General features: G+C 33.8%; 1 protein-coding gene across 1 annotated transcript in view; it reads right to left on the bottom strand.

The window, feature by feature from the left end:
- Positions 1 to 1,636: 1,636 nt before the first annotated feature.
- Positions 1,637 to 12,272, bottom strand: part of LOC121409140 (SEC14-like protein 2) — a 31,857-nt gene continuing 21,221 nt past the window's right edge. Inside the window, exons 8-12 of the mRNA XM_041600975.1 lie at positions 11,263 to 11,407; positions 8,677 to 8,780; positions 7,777 to 7,925; positions 6,900 to 7,051; positions 1,637 to 5,661 (exon numbers count right to left, since the gene is read on the bottom strand). Coding sequence (XP_041456909.1) covers positions 5,504 to 5,661; positions 6,900 to 7,051; positions 7,777 to 7,925; positions 8,677 to 8,780; positions 11,263 to 11,407 — 708 coding nt within the window. The 3' untranslated portion in view covers positions 1,637 to 5,503. The remainder of the gene's footprint in view (positions 5,662 to 6,899; positions 7,052 to 7,776; positions 7,926 to 8,676; positions 8,781 to 11,262; positions 11,408 to 12,272) is intronic.

The following is a 12,272-nucleotide window of genomic DNA, read 5'->3' as shown; positions in this document are numbered from 1 at the left end:
AACATGTGAGATTTAGCAGAACTATACAGTACGTCCCAGAATAAACGAAACCGAGATTTAGCGATGATTTATCATAACTTAATCATTAATAAAATAGACAAATGACCTACCAATATAAAGCTTAGAATCTCTTTAATCTGATATACATTCAATCATGAATGACCAAAAACAATTTGAAGAGGGGATACCAAACAGTCACTTGGTGGGCTGTATCTGGGTTTCAAAAAGAAAACCACATTTTTAAAAAGTTCAATATCTGCTCTTTAATTTGATACCTCAATTACAGAAAATGGTCAAGAAATAACAACAAAGTTCTGGCTATTTCAAATAAGGCTTGAATTTCAATAATTTCATAAAATGAAGAGGTTTTACAGGCTAGCATTCAAACTCACTCGACACTACGCTTTGTTGACGATCAACCATGCATTAAGTCTTTTTTTAACCGTGTGACAGCTTCTGTGGAAAATCGGTGAAAACATGTTTATTTGATTAAATTATGGAAATACAAGCATTGTTTTGAGGGAGCATAACTTTTTTACTTCTTGACCATTTTCTGTGATTAAGGTATCAAATAAAAGAGCAGATATTTAACTTTTCAGGCATTTGGTTTTCTTTTTGAAATTGAGATACCCCCACCAAATTAGTTTTTGGTATCCTTTCTTCAATTTGTTTTTGCTCACTCATGCGTGAATGAGGAATAATCTAAGTAATATCAGATGAAAGAGGAGATTCTAAGCTTTATGTTTGTAGATCATTTGTCTATTTTATTAATGATGAAGTAATGATAAATTATCGCTAAATCTCGGTTTTGTTTTTTCTGGGGCGCACTGTATATAATTTCTACGCAGTGATGGTGATTTGGCCTTCTCTGCGCTATGAAGGCAAAACAACACATTCCATAATGATCCATACTACTGTCAAGTGATATGGCAGCACATATGCGTTTTATGACTGCCCACATAAAGTAACATTGTTCTACCATATCAAAAATGAAGATTAGTTGTTCTGACAGAAAAAGAAAATGCTCAAATGAGAGGCAGTTAAATGGAAAATGGGGGACATTGAAATGCAATCTCCTCAAATGAAAATTTAAAAACTGAAAATTTTGACAAGTGTTAAGAATGGATTATTTTATCCAAGAAGCTAAAAAAAAACCTGGAAAACCTCAACATTTGGGATACATTGTTTTGACATTTTTCGGCTGACTTATTTACAGAAGCATCATGGGGAACTGCATACATCTGTAGATGGGCCAGCCATGACATGGCAAAACAATGTACCCCAAATTTTGAAATTTTTCAGCTCTTGGGATTCTTTTGTCATCCTTGTCAAACTTTCAAGTCTCCAAAACGATTTTGATTTGAAGAAACGGGTACTCCCACTCAGTTCAATGTGTTATTTGTAAAACATTAGCCTAGTCAATGGAGATATTCAATGGACTACAGGTACAATCTCCACTCCCTGAGGAGCATTTCTTTCCTTAAGCCTTCATGAGTGCTGGAAAATTAATTCTTAGTCTTGTTCACATCCTACTGGGTATCATTTTAAAACCAGGGAGGAGAGGGGCAAATTTAGATTATTATCTTGCCAAAGGAACGTGTACAAAATACAAAATATAGTAGTAGTAGTAGAGTTGTATGTTTGAAAACCATTTATGATTTTATTTATAACGAAAATGTGATGAAACATTAGTACTGAATACATGGAATGGATTATACACTGCCACATCCAATAAAACAATGACATATTTAAAATGTTATGGTTAACAGGAATATATTAAAGTACTTTTTTCTTGATTTGTTCAAGTTTCAGTATGGAGCATTTTCAGCAAATTCAGCTTTCATCGATATACATGTACAATGACGGTCACATATACTAGTACTTAGTTCTTTTACAGACATTAATCCTTCATATAAAAATAACTTTCTCTAAGCACAGATTTGAATTTAGAGCTTACATTATCATGTAGCCAAATCACTAAATACAGAAATCTTTATTTAGAAAAATATATGTATATCTTTGATGAATACAAATTCCCGACAACATGTTAATGATGAAAATATTTTCATTGTCTTTAAATTATCCCCCAAATATACACATTTATGATGAAACACGCTGGTATGGAATACAAATATAGCCAAGTGGGAACATAGATATATGAATCAATATGAAATTTCTCTGCTGTACATGAAAAACTCATTCAATAAATACTACATCAACATTGATGTCAATTTGATCAATGACATGTACCATAAAACTAAGAATTTGCTTAGGATTGGTTAACAACAAAACTGATGTGAACATTTTTACTTAATCCATCAATCATAAAAAAATACTTGTCAGATTTGCTTATTACTTCAGCCTATAACACAAAATTTCACCAATCAATTTGAGTAGGCATGAAATAAAACTGCATTCCCCTCAGTTTTTTCTACATTTTCCATCACATATAGTGATGGTAAAATTCCTTTGTGACATCACAATTATCTTTATGAAAGATGAGTGTGCAGTTTACATACACACTAGTAGTAAAAAAAGCATTGGCTTGAGCACATTTTTTCTAAGATCTTTACTATTTTTTCCAAAATTCTACTTGAAGAGAAGCACAAGGATTTCATATGTGGAATATAAATAAAATAATGACCATTTGAAATCAGTTTGACAAGAGACTGGAGCTTTCAGAAGTTTCAGAAGCAATTACAATCTATTAGACCCTGGTTCCTTGAGCAGTAATACCATTTAAAAAAAAGCACAAAATAAAAATGGAATACTTTTTTTGCAGCATTATAAATGTGTATGAAAGATTCTCAAAATGACATAATAGAAATTATCATAGAATTCCAAAAAGCAGCTATTAACATTTTTTTAAAAATACATATGTAAATGAGAGCAATGAGGACCAATCCCACAAAGTAGTATTTACACTTTACATTCTGATATTAAAAGTCAACATAAAAAAACTATGCAGATCTTGTCAAATTACTTTCAAAGCATAGCGAATCATTCATAAATGAATAGTGAATGGAAAATAACCTTTCATATATTACAAAACATTAATAAAGAACATTCATTTAATGAGATTAATACACCTATCACATTGTACCACTTACTTATACATAGAATATAGTTGGGACATGCTTAAAAAACATTCTTTATGCATTGATGAATGCAAATATGTACTATATTTTTAAATATGTAAATCCCCCAATAGGTATATCACTGGTATTAAAAACATGTGAAAGCAAGTTGAACATTAATTCAAATCAGTGTAATGGATTCTACCAGCCATGGTAAATCTTATCAAGTACAGATTATAAGCTAAAGAAAGAATTTCAGAAAGATATGATAGTCTCAAAATATGATAGATCATTAGAGTGAATACCTTATCTTAATCTAAATCTTAGACCTAATATTCTGAAGTGAAATGTAAGTCGGGCAACTATTCAACTTCGCTGAAATTTATTGAAAGCCAAAAATGTCATTTTTCATTGTATGTTTCTTGTGTTTTCTATATATTCTTACCCAATGTTTTATATAGTTGAGAAAACGAATGTCATTATTTCCAGACAATTATGAATGAAATTATTACCCAATATACTGACATATTGAACTTTTTAGAGATTAGTGCAATATTGGCTATCCACAGTTAAATCACAACTTTAGACGAGAGTTTGAGTTAAACTCAAGTGCATAATATGGGCCGTAGAGAAGAAGAAAAATACATTTATGCAATCAAGGGAGACTTTTCTAAAAACAAAATTGGGCTTTTTGATATGTCCCTCAACCCACCTGAAAATAAAAATAACATGGAAAATTGATGATTTGCAGAAAAAAAAATAAAGCAATTTTGGAAATCATTTGATTATTGGTCATGGTTGACAGTATGACATCATGATGTAAATGTAGAAAAAAAGAGTTCCGTGGTTTTCAGTTATTGCTCCCTGGGAGCTCAACTAAATTCACTTTAACCAAGCCTGAATGTTGGCTAGTATAATACAAGGAATAATACAAGGATATAAATTATAAAAATCAAAGGTACAACCGCAATAGAAGCTGGGACCCCATAAAAGCACACGGAATAGGATAACAAGCTGATTGTATCATTGGGTATTAAACACTGGTGTAAATCCATGCAGTTATCCTACTGATCAAGGGGGGTGATCTATTGTTCCATCCCACCACATGAATAGCATGACATCATGAATTTACATTAGTGTTGGCAACATAACTATATTGGAACTTTAAGTTGGTGATCTCTTGTAAAACAAAGAAGTGATAGTATACGCTTAAAAGAAAATTTGTCTCAGGATTAGGTTACATGTTGAAAAAAATAACTCCAACAGAAAGTCCTCTTGAGGTAGCAATAACTTAACACAGTTCACAAACTCTTGAAGATACCAGTAAATTGAACATCCTTCAATATAAAGTAAATGTTCAGCCATTTAGTCTTTGTATAATCTTAATTCATTAGCAGAGCCTGTCTAAGATATGATTTAGCCACACAGAACGGCACCAATATATACTCAACCCCAGAAAATAAGAGAAAAAGCCGGGTTAATAATAATGGCAGAGCCCACTGGGAGAAATATACCTATATTATTATTATTATAAAATATCTTTTCATATTCCTACATCAGGATTTTTATACATTAAAGTCAAGTATAAGTTCTGGTATAATAAGCCAATTTTGATAGTAAATGGTTAGAACCAATCCTAAACTGTTTATCATATGCCAGAATGCTTATTTAGAACAACAAAGTTTAATCAAAATAATTCAGGCTTGCTCAAAATTATATTCATGCCATTACCATGACCTTTTTCTTATGTAGCTAACACAGGAAAAAGCATGTGGGACCACACTACAAAAGGATAAGCATTTTTCAATTTCCTGATCTTCATTTGCTCATTAATCTGTACTTATACATTTTCCTGAAAAATCGTTTGGTAGATATCATTTCTTATTTTCAAATAAATAATTCTGTGTAACTTTTGATCAATTCTGTGAACATTATATTTTCTATCTTTAGATTTCATCTATAAATTCATCTTTATTGTATTAATTTCTGTTAAAATTTGCCAATTAGTATACCTGTCATGAATGATGTTCTTTAAAACAAGCTCAGTGCAGATATGTCTGAGATGGAAGTATTTAATATTTTCTGAATAACACTAATTTTGGTTCATTACAAACATACAGTAAAGTCAGCATAAGTCATCCTCCAATATAGAATCAAATAGTTCCCAAAGTAAAAAGGAGCTTTCTGCAAAACATATATTGACTTATCCCCAAGCCAAAGATCTTGTAAGTCAAACAGATTTTTGTGGTTTCTAGGAGATTTGAAATTGGCAGTTGCAGTTGTTCAGTTGCATGATCTTATATTTAACCCAATGGCAGTTTACAGGGGCTATTACCACATTTTAACGAAAATCATCCTTTGTCTCCAATTCATTTTTGGCTACTCAGAATTGTTCCAACATCTATGTATTAATAGTATGAAGATTACTAGCCTTCTTCAGCTGGTAAGAAGTCTGGCTCATCTACCTGATGATCCTGTTTCTCCATGTCTTCCTCTATCTTACCATCGGGTTCTAGAAGCTCAATCCAATAATGTAGTTTCTTACTCTTTGTCCAGCTGTAGCTGTTGTCAAACTTGACTACATCTGATTGGAATAAAAAAAAAAGAATATCAAACTTTTTCCCAAATCCACTCGATAGTTATGACATTCAGGAATCTTAATTCTCCCATTTTATAATGATAAAAAAACCATAAAGATGTTTTAGGAACTTTTTTTTTCAAAGTTAAATATCTTACTTAGATTTTTGAAGATTTGTAAGTGTGAATAGATCTTAGCAAACACAGTATTATTTACTGAAACTATTCTGTACTTAACTAAAGATCACTACTATAACTATATTGTATGTCAACCCTAAAAAGACTGGGGGGGGGCTGATTCAGCCCCCCCTCGACATTTTTCGCGATAAATCCACCGTGCGAAATTTTTTGACCGCGTCGCTCGCTGACATTTTACTTTCAAGTCTCGCGCAACTTTTGAGAACAAAATTGCGACCTCCGGGTACGCGGTTCCAAAATTACGCAACATTTCGTAAATGCATGCAGACCCAAAATTACTCAAAAACTTGAATTTGTGTACAAATCCAATGCAAATAGTGTTCTTAGCCAAAATTCATAAATGTATCATTATTTTCCTTTTACTGCTTAAAATCAATCAATTTTATCTTTTTTATGGTCAAAATAAATTCCCCGACAATTTCCATTGAAAAAAAAAAGTAAAAAAACAAAGAAATACATAAGAAATTTAGAAAACAATAGAATACATAAGAAAATAAATGTGATTTTGAATTTTTTTTTAAAATCAATTTGATCAGATGCCTATTTACAGTATGTGAAACAAAAATTAGCATTTCAGGGGCATTGTTTTATTAATTAGAGCAAACTTATGATTTTACGCATAAATTAGCATAATTAATGAGACATGAGATTTTTTGCAGAATTTGATGTTATAGTTTTGTAGATAATGCCATGGGTAGTGCGTTTGCCAATTTTCTTCGCGATCGCGCGCTCGACGGCCGAGATCATAATCAGCCCCCCCCGTCTTCTTAGGCGTCGAAATAGCCCAGTCTATTTAGGGTTAACCCCCCCCCCCCTGCACAATAATTTTCAAAGATGCCTCACCAACATAATTCTGCCCAAAATTACCAAGCTAGGCTAGGCTTAACTAAACTAAACTACACTACATTACACTATTCTACACTACACTACACTAGATAACACAACAAAACACTACACGACATGACACTTCACTAAACTAACTAAATTACACAACACTACACTACACTAAACTAACTAAACTAAATGGTCAGAGAGACAACTTCTTACATGTTCCTGGATCTTTAAGATCAATGCTACCCATTTCTGGAACTCGATGGCAATTGAGTCTTTGAGACTCAATGATTGCAGTCTTGGTTCCATCCTCTCCTATGAATTTGATCCCAAACGCAATGTCACTGTCCTGGGTCCGGAACTCATAACTGAAATAAGAACAATTTCAGTCAAAATAATATTAGAATCCATTCAATCTCATATATGTTTATAAATCTTAAGTTACATTGCTGCATATCATAGATATATTCCCTGGCAATGTCATCTGTCACCCCCTCCTTCCTCCAACCTAATACTCCAGCCAAATTTCTGAAAGTTTTCAGAGAATGTAGTTACAAAATAAACAAGCACTTTCTCAAGCCAGGCATGGATCATAAAGCTGACTAGTGAATCTTTCTTGTGTGCTAGATTAAGTTCTCAATTTTATTCTCAACAGCTATAATTGAAATCAATTTTCGAATACTAGGGGTACTAAAATCTTCAACCCTAAATAGACCATTCAAACGTTTTCGAAAATTGAAAAGGGATATAAAAAAAATGCTGCCATTATGTCAAAAGAAGCAATGTTTGTGATACCACATTAGCAGAGCTGCCAACCTGAACAAGAACATTTCAGTATTTTCAAGGCTGAAAATCAGTATTTTGGTGAGGAAATTAGTATTTTCACATGAATACCATAGGACAACACATAAACTGAAACTTAAGAAATCAGTATTTAGCATGAAACCATCAGTATTCTTCTCTATTTTCAGTACTAAATACGGAAAATCAGTACTACTTGGCAGCTCTGCATTAGGCCATCCCGTCATCCATAAAGTCATCTGAAACAGTTTCATGAAATAACATCCTAGTCAATGAGAAACTACATACTTACTTAATGAGACTATTGTGCTTTGTGACAGGGTATGTGAGTTCTAATGATCCACGGCTAGAGACCTCCTTCTTGGTCATCTGAGATGGATCAATGGACAATGTTTTTCCTGTCAGATAGAATTCTTTAGGAACCTTCCCTCCTCTTCTTACCTACAACAAGAGATAGGGCAAATAGATTATCAACACTGATTAATCTAAGACATACACAGATCATTCACACTTGATTCAATTAGAATCAAATTAGTATTACTCCAAATGATGATCATCCCAACAAAAATTGCTTTTATATTGGACTTTATTCTCAAAGATGCAGCATTGTGACACATATTTTCCGTCATTTAAACAAGTTATTCTTGGGGAGGGGGGCCATATAATTTGTTTCATCAAATTATGCAATTTTCAAGCTACACACAGAATAAAAGGTGTTTTTAATGCCTTTCTGGAGTCTCGTCTGATATCACAATCAATAAAATATGCAATATGATCTTTTGACCTGATCATCCTCATGAACACACGTGTGGTATTACCCAATGGTTATTTTGTAAAATAATTGATGCAGAAAGGAGGGCAATTTGAATAACTTGACCTTTTGACTCCTAGATAATCTTTGATTGCATTATCTTCAACACACTTGCGGTTTTACCCAAGGATCATATATACCAAGTGTCACCATAATTGATGCAGAAATAACGAAATGAGAGCAAGTCGAACAAAAACTTCAACATTATCATTTGTCCTTTTGACTCCTAGATGACTTTTGACCCCATAACCCTCATGAACACACATGTTATTACCCAAGGATCCTATGCACAAAGTGTCAACATAAGTGATGCAGAAATAAAGAAATGAGAGCAAATTGAACAAAAACCACAAAAGCATATTTCATATTGAGTAGACTTACAATAGAAGGACATTGACCATCGCCATCTTCCTCCCTGGTTCCTCCCCAATATCTTGGGAGTACCTCTGCATCAATGTTCTTAAGAAGAACTTCTGCAAAGTTATCTGTTCAAGAGAACAAGTAATACTTAATGAAATGGTGCCATGTTATTCTTTCAAATATTCAATAGTTTTAAAAAAGACAGCTGAGCTTAGAAGATCTAAATATTGCACGTCATTAACCCTAATTTTTCGCGATAAATCCGCCGCACAAATTTTTTTAATGCGTCGCTCACTGACTTTTTACTTTAAAGTCTCGCGCAAGTTTTGAAACAAAAGAATTGCAGAAATTGTGAATTTGTGTACAAATCCAATGCAAATGGTGTTTTAGGCAAAATTCATGAATGTATCATTTCTCCTTTTACTGATTAAAATCAATCAATTTAATCTTGTGTATGGTCGAATTAAAATCCCCAACAATTTCCACTGAAAAAACAATGAACAAAAAGTAAAAAACAAAGAAATAATAAATAAAATTCAGAAAACAATAAAATATATAAGAAAATAAATGTGATGTATACAATCCAAGTGCATTTTATTATATTCCTATAAAGAGTTTGTGAACGAAAAATCAGCATTTTAGGGGCAATATTCAATTTATTAGAGCAAAGTTTTTACTAAATTTGATGTATAAATCGGCATGATTATTAAGCAACAAGATTTTTTTTGCAGAATTTGATCATGTAGTTTTGTACATTATGCCATGGGTAACGCGCGTGTCAATTTTCGTCATGATTGCGCAATTGACGGCCGAGATCATAACGGGGGGGGGGGGGGGGCTGAGCCCCGTCTTCTTAGGCGTCGAAATAGCCATCTTTTAGGGTTAAACAAGTGGAATGCCTCTGGCCGTCTCACCTGCATCACGCGGTTCAATATAGCAGCAGTGCTGACTTTGAATACTACTCTAACTCGCACAAGATGTTCAGTGATACATGGTTACTCTTATGTCCACTTTTTATGAACTAGACCAATAAACTTACAGAGATATGATGGTTATTCACCAAAAAACCCCAACATGGCCAAAGTTCATTGACCTTACATGACCTTTGACCATGATCATGTGACGTGAAACTCAAACAGGATATTCAGTGATACTTGATTACTCTTATGTACAAGTTTCATGAATCAGATCCATAAACTTTCAAAGTTATGATGGTAATTCAACAGATACACCCAATTCGGCCAAAGTTCATTGACCTTTGACCTTGGTCATGTGACCTGAACCGCGCACAGGATGTTCAGTGATACTTGATTACTCTAATGTCCAAGTTTAATGAACTAGCCCAATAAACTTCCAAAGTTATGATGGTAATTCAATAGATACCCCCGATTCGGCCAAAGTTCATTGACCCTAATGACTTTTGACCTTAATCATGAGACCTGAAACTTGCACAAAATTTTCAGTGATGCTTGATTACTATTATGTCCAAGTTTCATGAATCAGATCCATAAATTTTCAAAGTTATGATGGGAATTCAACAGATATCTCCAATTCGGCCAAAGTTCATTGACCCTAAATGACCTTTGACCTTGGTCATGTGACGTGAAACTCATGCAGGATGTTCAGTGATACTTGATTAACCTTATGTCCAAGTTTCATGAACTAGGTCCATATATTTTCTAAGTTATGATGACATTTCAAAAACTTAACCACAGGTTAAGATTTCGATGTTGATTCCTCCAACATGGTCTAAGTTCATTGACCCTAAATGACCTTTGACCTTGGTCATGTGACATGAAACTCTAATAGGATGTTCAGTAATACTTGATTAACCTTATGGCCAAGTTTCATGAACTAGGTCCATATACTTTCTAAGTTATGATGTCATTTCAAAAACTTAACCTCAGGTTAAGATTTGATGTTGACGCCGCCGCCGTCGCCGCCGCCGCCGCCGCCGCCGTCGCCGCCGCCGTCGGAAAAGCGGCGCCTATAGTCTCACTTTGCTTCGCAGGTGAGACAATATACCACAGACAATTTGTATTATAAAGATGAAAAAAAGAGGTGAAAGTTTGCTTCATAATTTTTCCTTCACATTACACGAAGTTACACCATGTATAATTCAAAGTAACTAATGTGGCAAAAAGATATCCTGGTAAGAGACTAATAATATATTTCACATAGTAACTAATGTGGCAAAAGATATCCTGGTAAGAGACTAATAGTATATTTCACATAGGCGTAAATATTCATATCTGAATGACACGCGCCTCAAAACCCAAGCTAACAACAACAACAACTTATTTTGATAAGAAATAAAAAATGAGATGTGTGGACACCTGCTTAACTTGATAAGATTCGTTTCATCAGCTTTTTTTTTCTAGAAACGCAATGAATGTCAAAGTTTCCTCAAAAGTTTGAGTGACAATCATTTGGCTCAGGCTTAGAAATGGTGTAAGAAGTCTTCTTCATAAAGCTTGAGCACTTTTAACCTGCTTATTCCTCAACAATAATCCCCCTTCCAAAAAAAAAAAAATCAGGATTGTTCCTTCTGGAAAATTTATTTGGGATTATCCACACATTGGAAGGCATGGAGGAGGAGAAAAATACCTTTACAGAAGACTGTCCTGTTGCGTGTGCGTTCTCCAAGGAAAGGACTGACAAGAGAGTAAAGGACAGGAAAGAGACGAGGACTACGAAGGATGTATACACGATACAACAACTCTGGAAAATGATCCTCGCACATGTTCACAATCTGATTAAACAAAAGTAGTTATAATAACCATGTCAATTATCATTTCTATTAATCTCTATATTCATTCTTGTCAGAATCACAACAGAGTACCGAAATGTGATGTCACTGTCATAACAACAAACTGGCTAGTTTTAAACAGAGTCCGAGCTGACGATCGTCATTACACATTTGTATTTGCAAAGATTACCATCATTCTGAAATTCCGTTAGCAGCCAATTTCTCCTATGAGAAACATGTTCTGGGTTCATTTGTTTAGAGCCAGGCAGCCATGACACCATGACAACTGATGTCACCACTTTGGTGCTCTACATAGAATACATCATATTACTGCACAATAATTTACAAACATAAGGTTTCTGATATCATAATTAAAATATCATACAAATAATACACAGTAATTTTGAGTGTCAGTGGTCCTGCAAAGCACTCAAGGGTATTTACAATATGTGACAAGTACAAGGTGCTTGTGCCAAATATTACGCATAGCCAAGTGCATGCATCACAAATTTTAACAATGTGCATGATTTGTTTTATAAAATGGGTCAGCAGTATGAACGCATTGGACAATTAATTAAAATCCATCTAAGTTTCAAGTTTCCACTGATTACAAAGACAAAGAGGCAACATCTTCTATAATGAGATCTCAAGTGTAGCCGGTATGTTAAGTGCACATGAGAACTCATATCAAAAATAATTTTCATTTATTTCACACCCCTTTCATAAACCCAATTATGCAGCTAATAGCACCATAATTTGGTCGTAAAATTGGAGAACCAGAGTTATCTGCATTATTTTGATGCTGCAATTATCCGCATAATAGCAGCATCGGGACCAGATTTTGACTTTATGAACGCATTTCCAAATA

This window comes from Lytechinus variegatus, chromosome 2 (assembly GCF_018143015.1).
Source record: "Lytechinus variegatus isolate NC3 chromosome 2, Lvar_3.0, whole genome shotgun sequence".
NCBI classification, from domain to species: domain Eukaryota; kingdom Metazoa; phylum Echinodermata; class Echinoidea; order Temnopleuroida; family Toxopneustidae; genus Lytechinus; species Lytechinus variegatus.
This window is presented reverse-complemented; position numbering and strand designations above follow the sequence as displayed.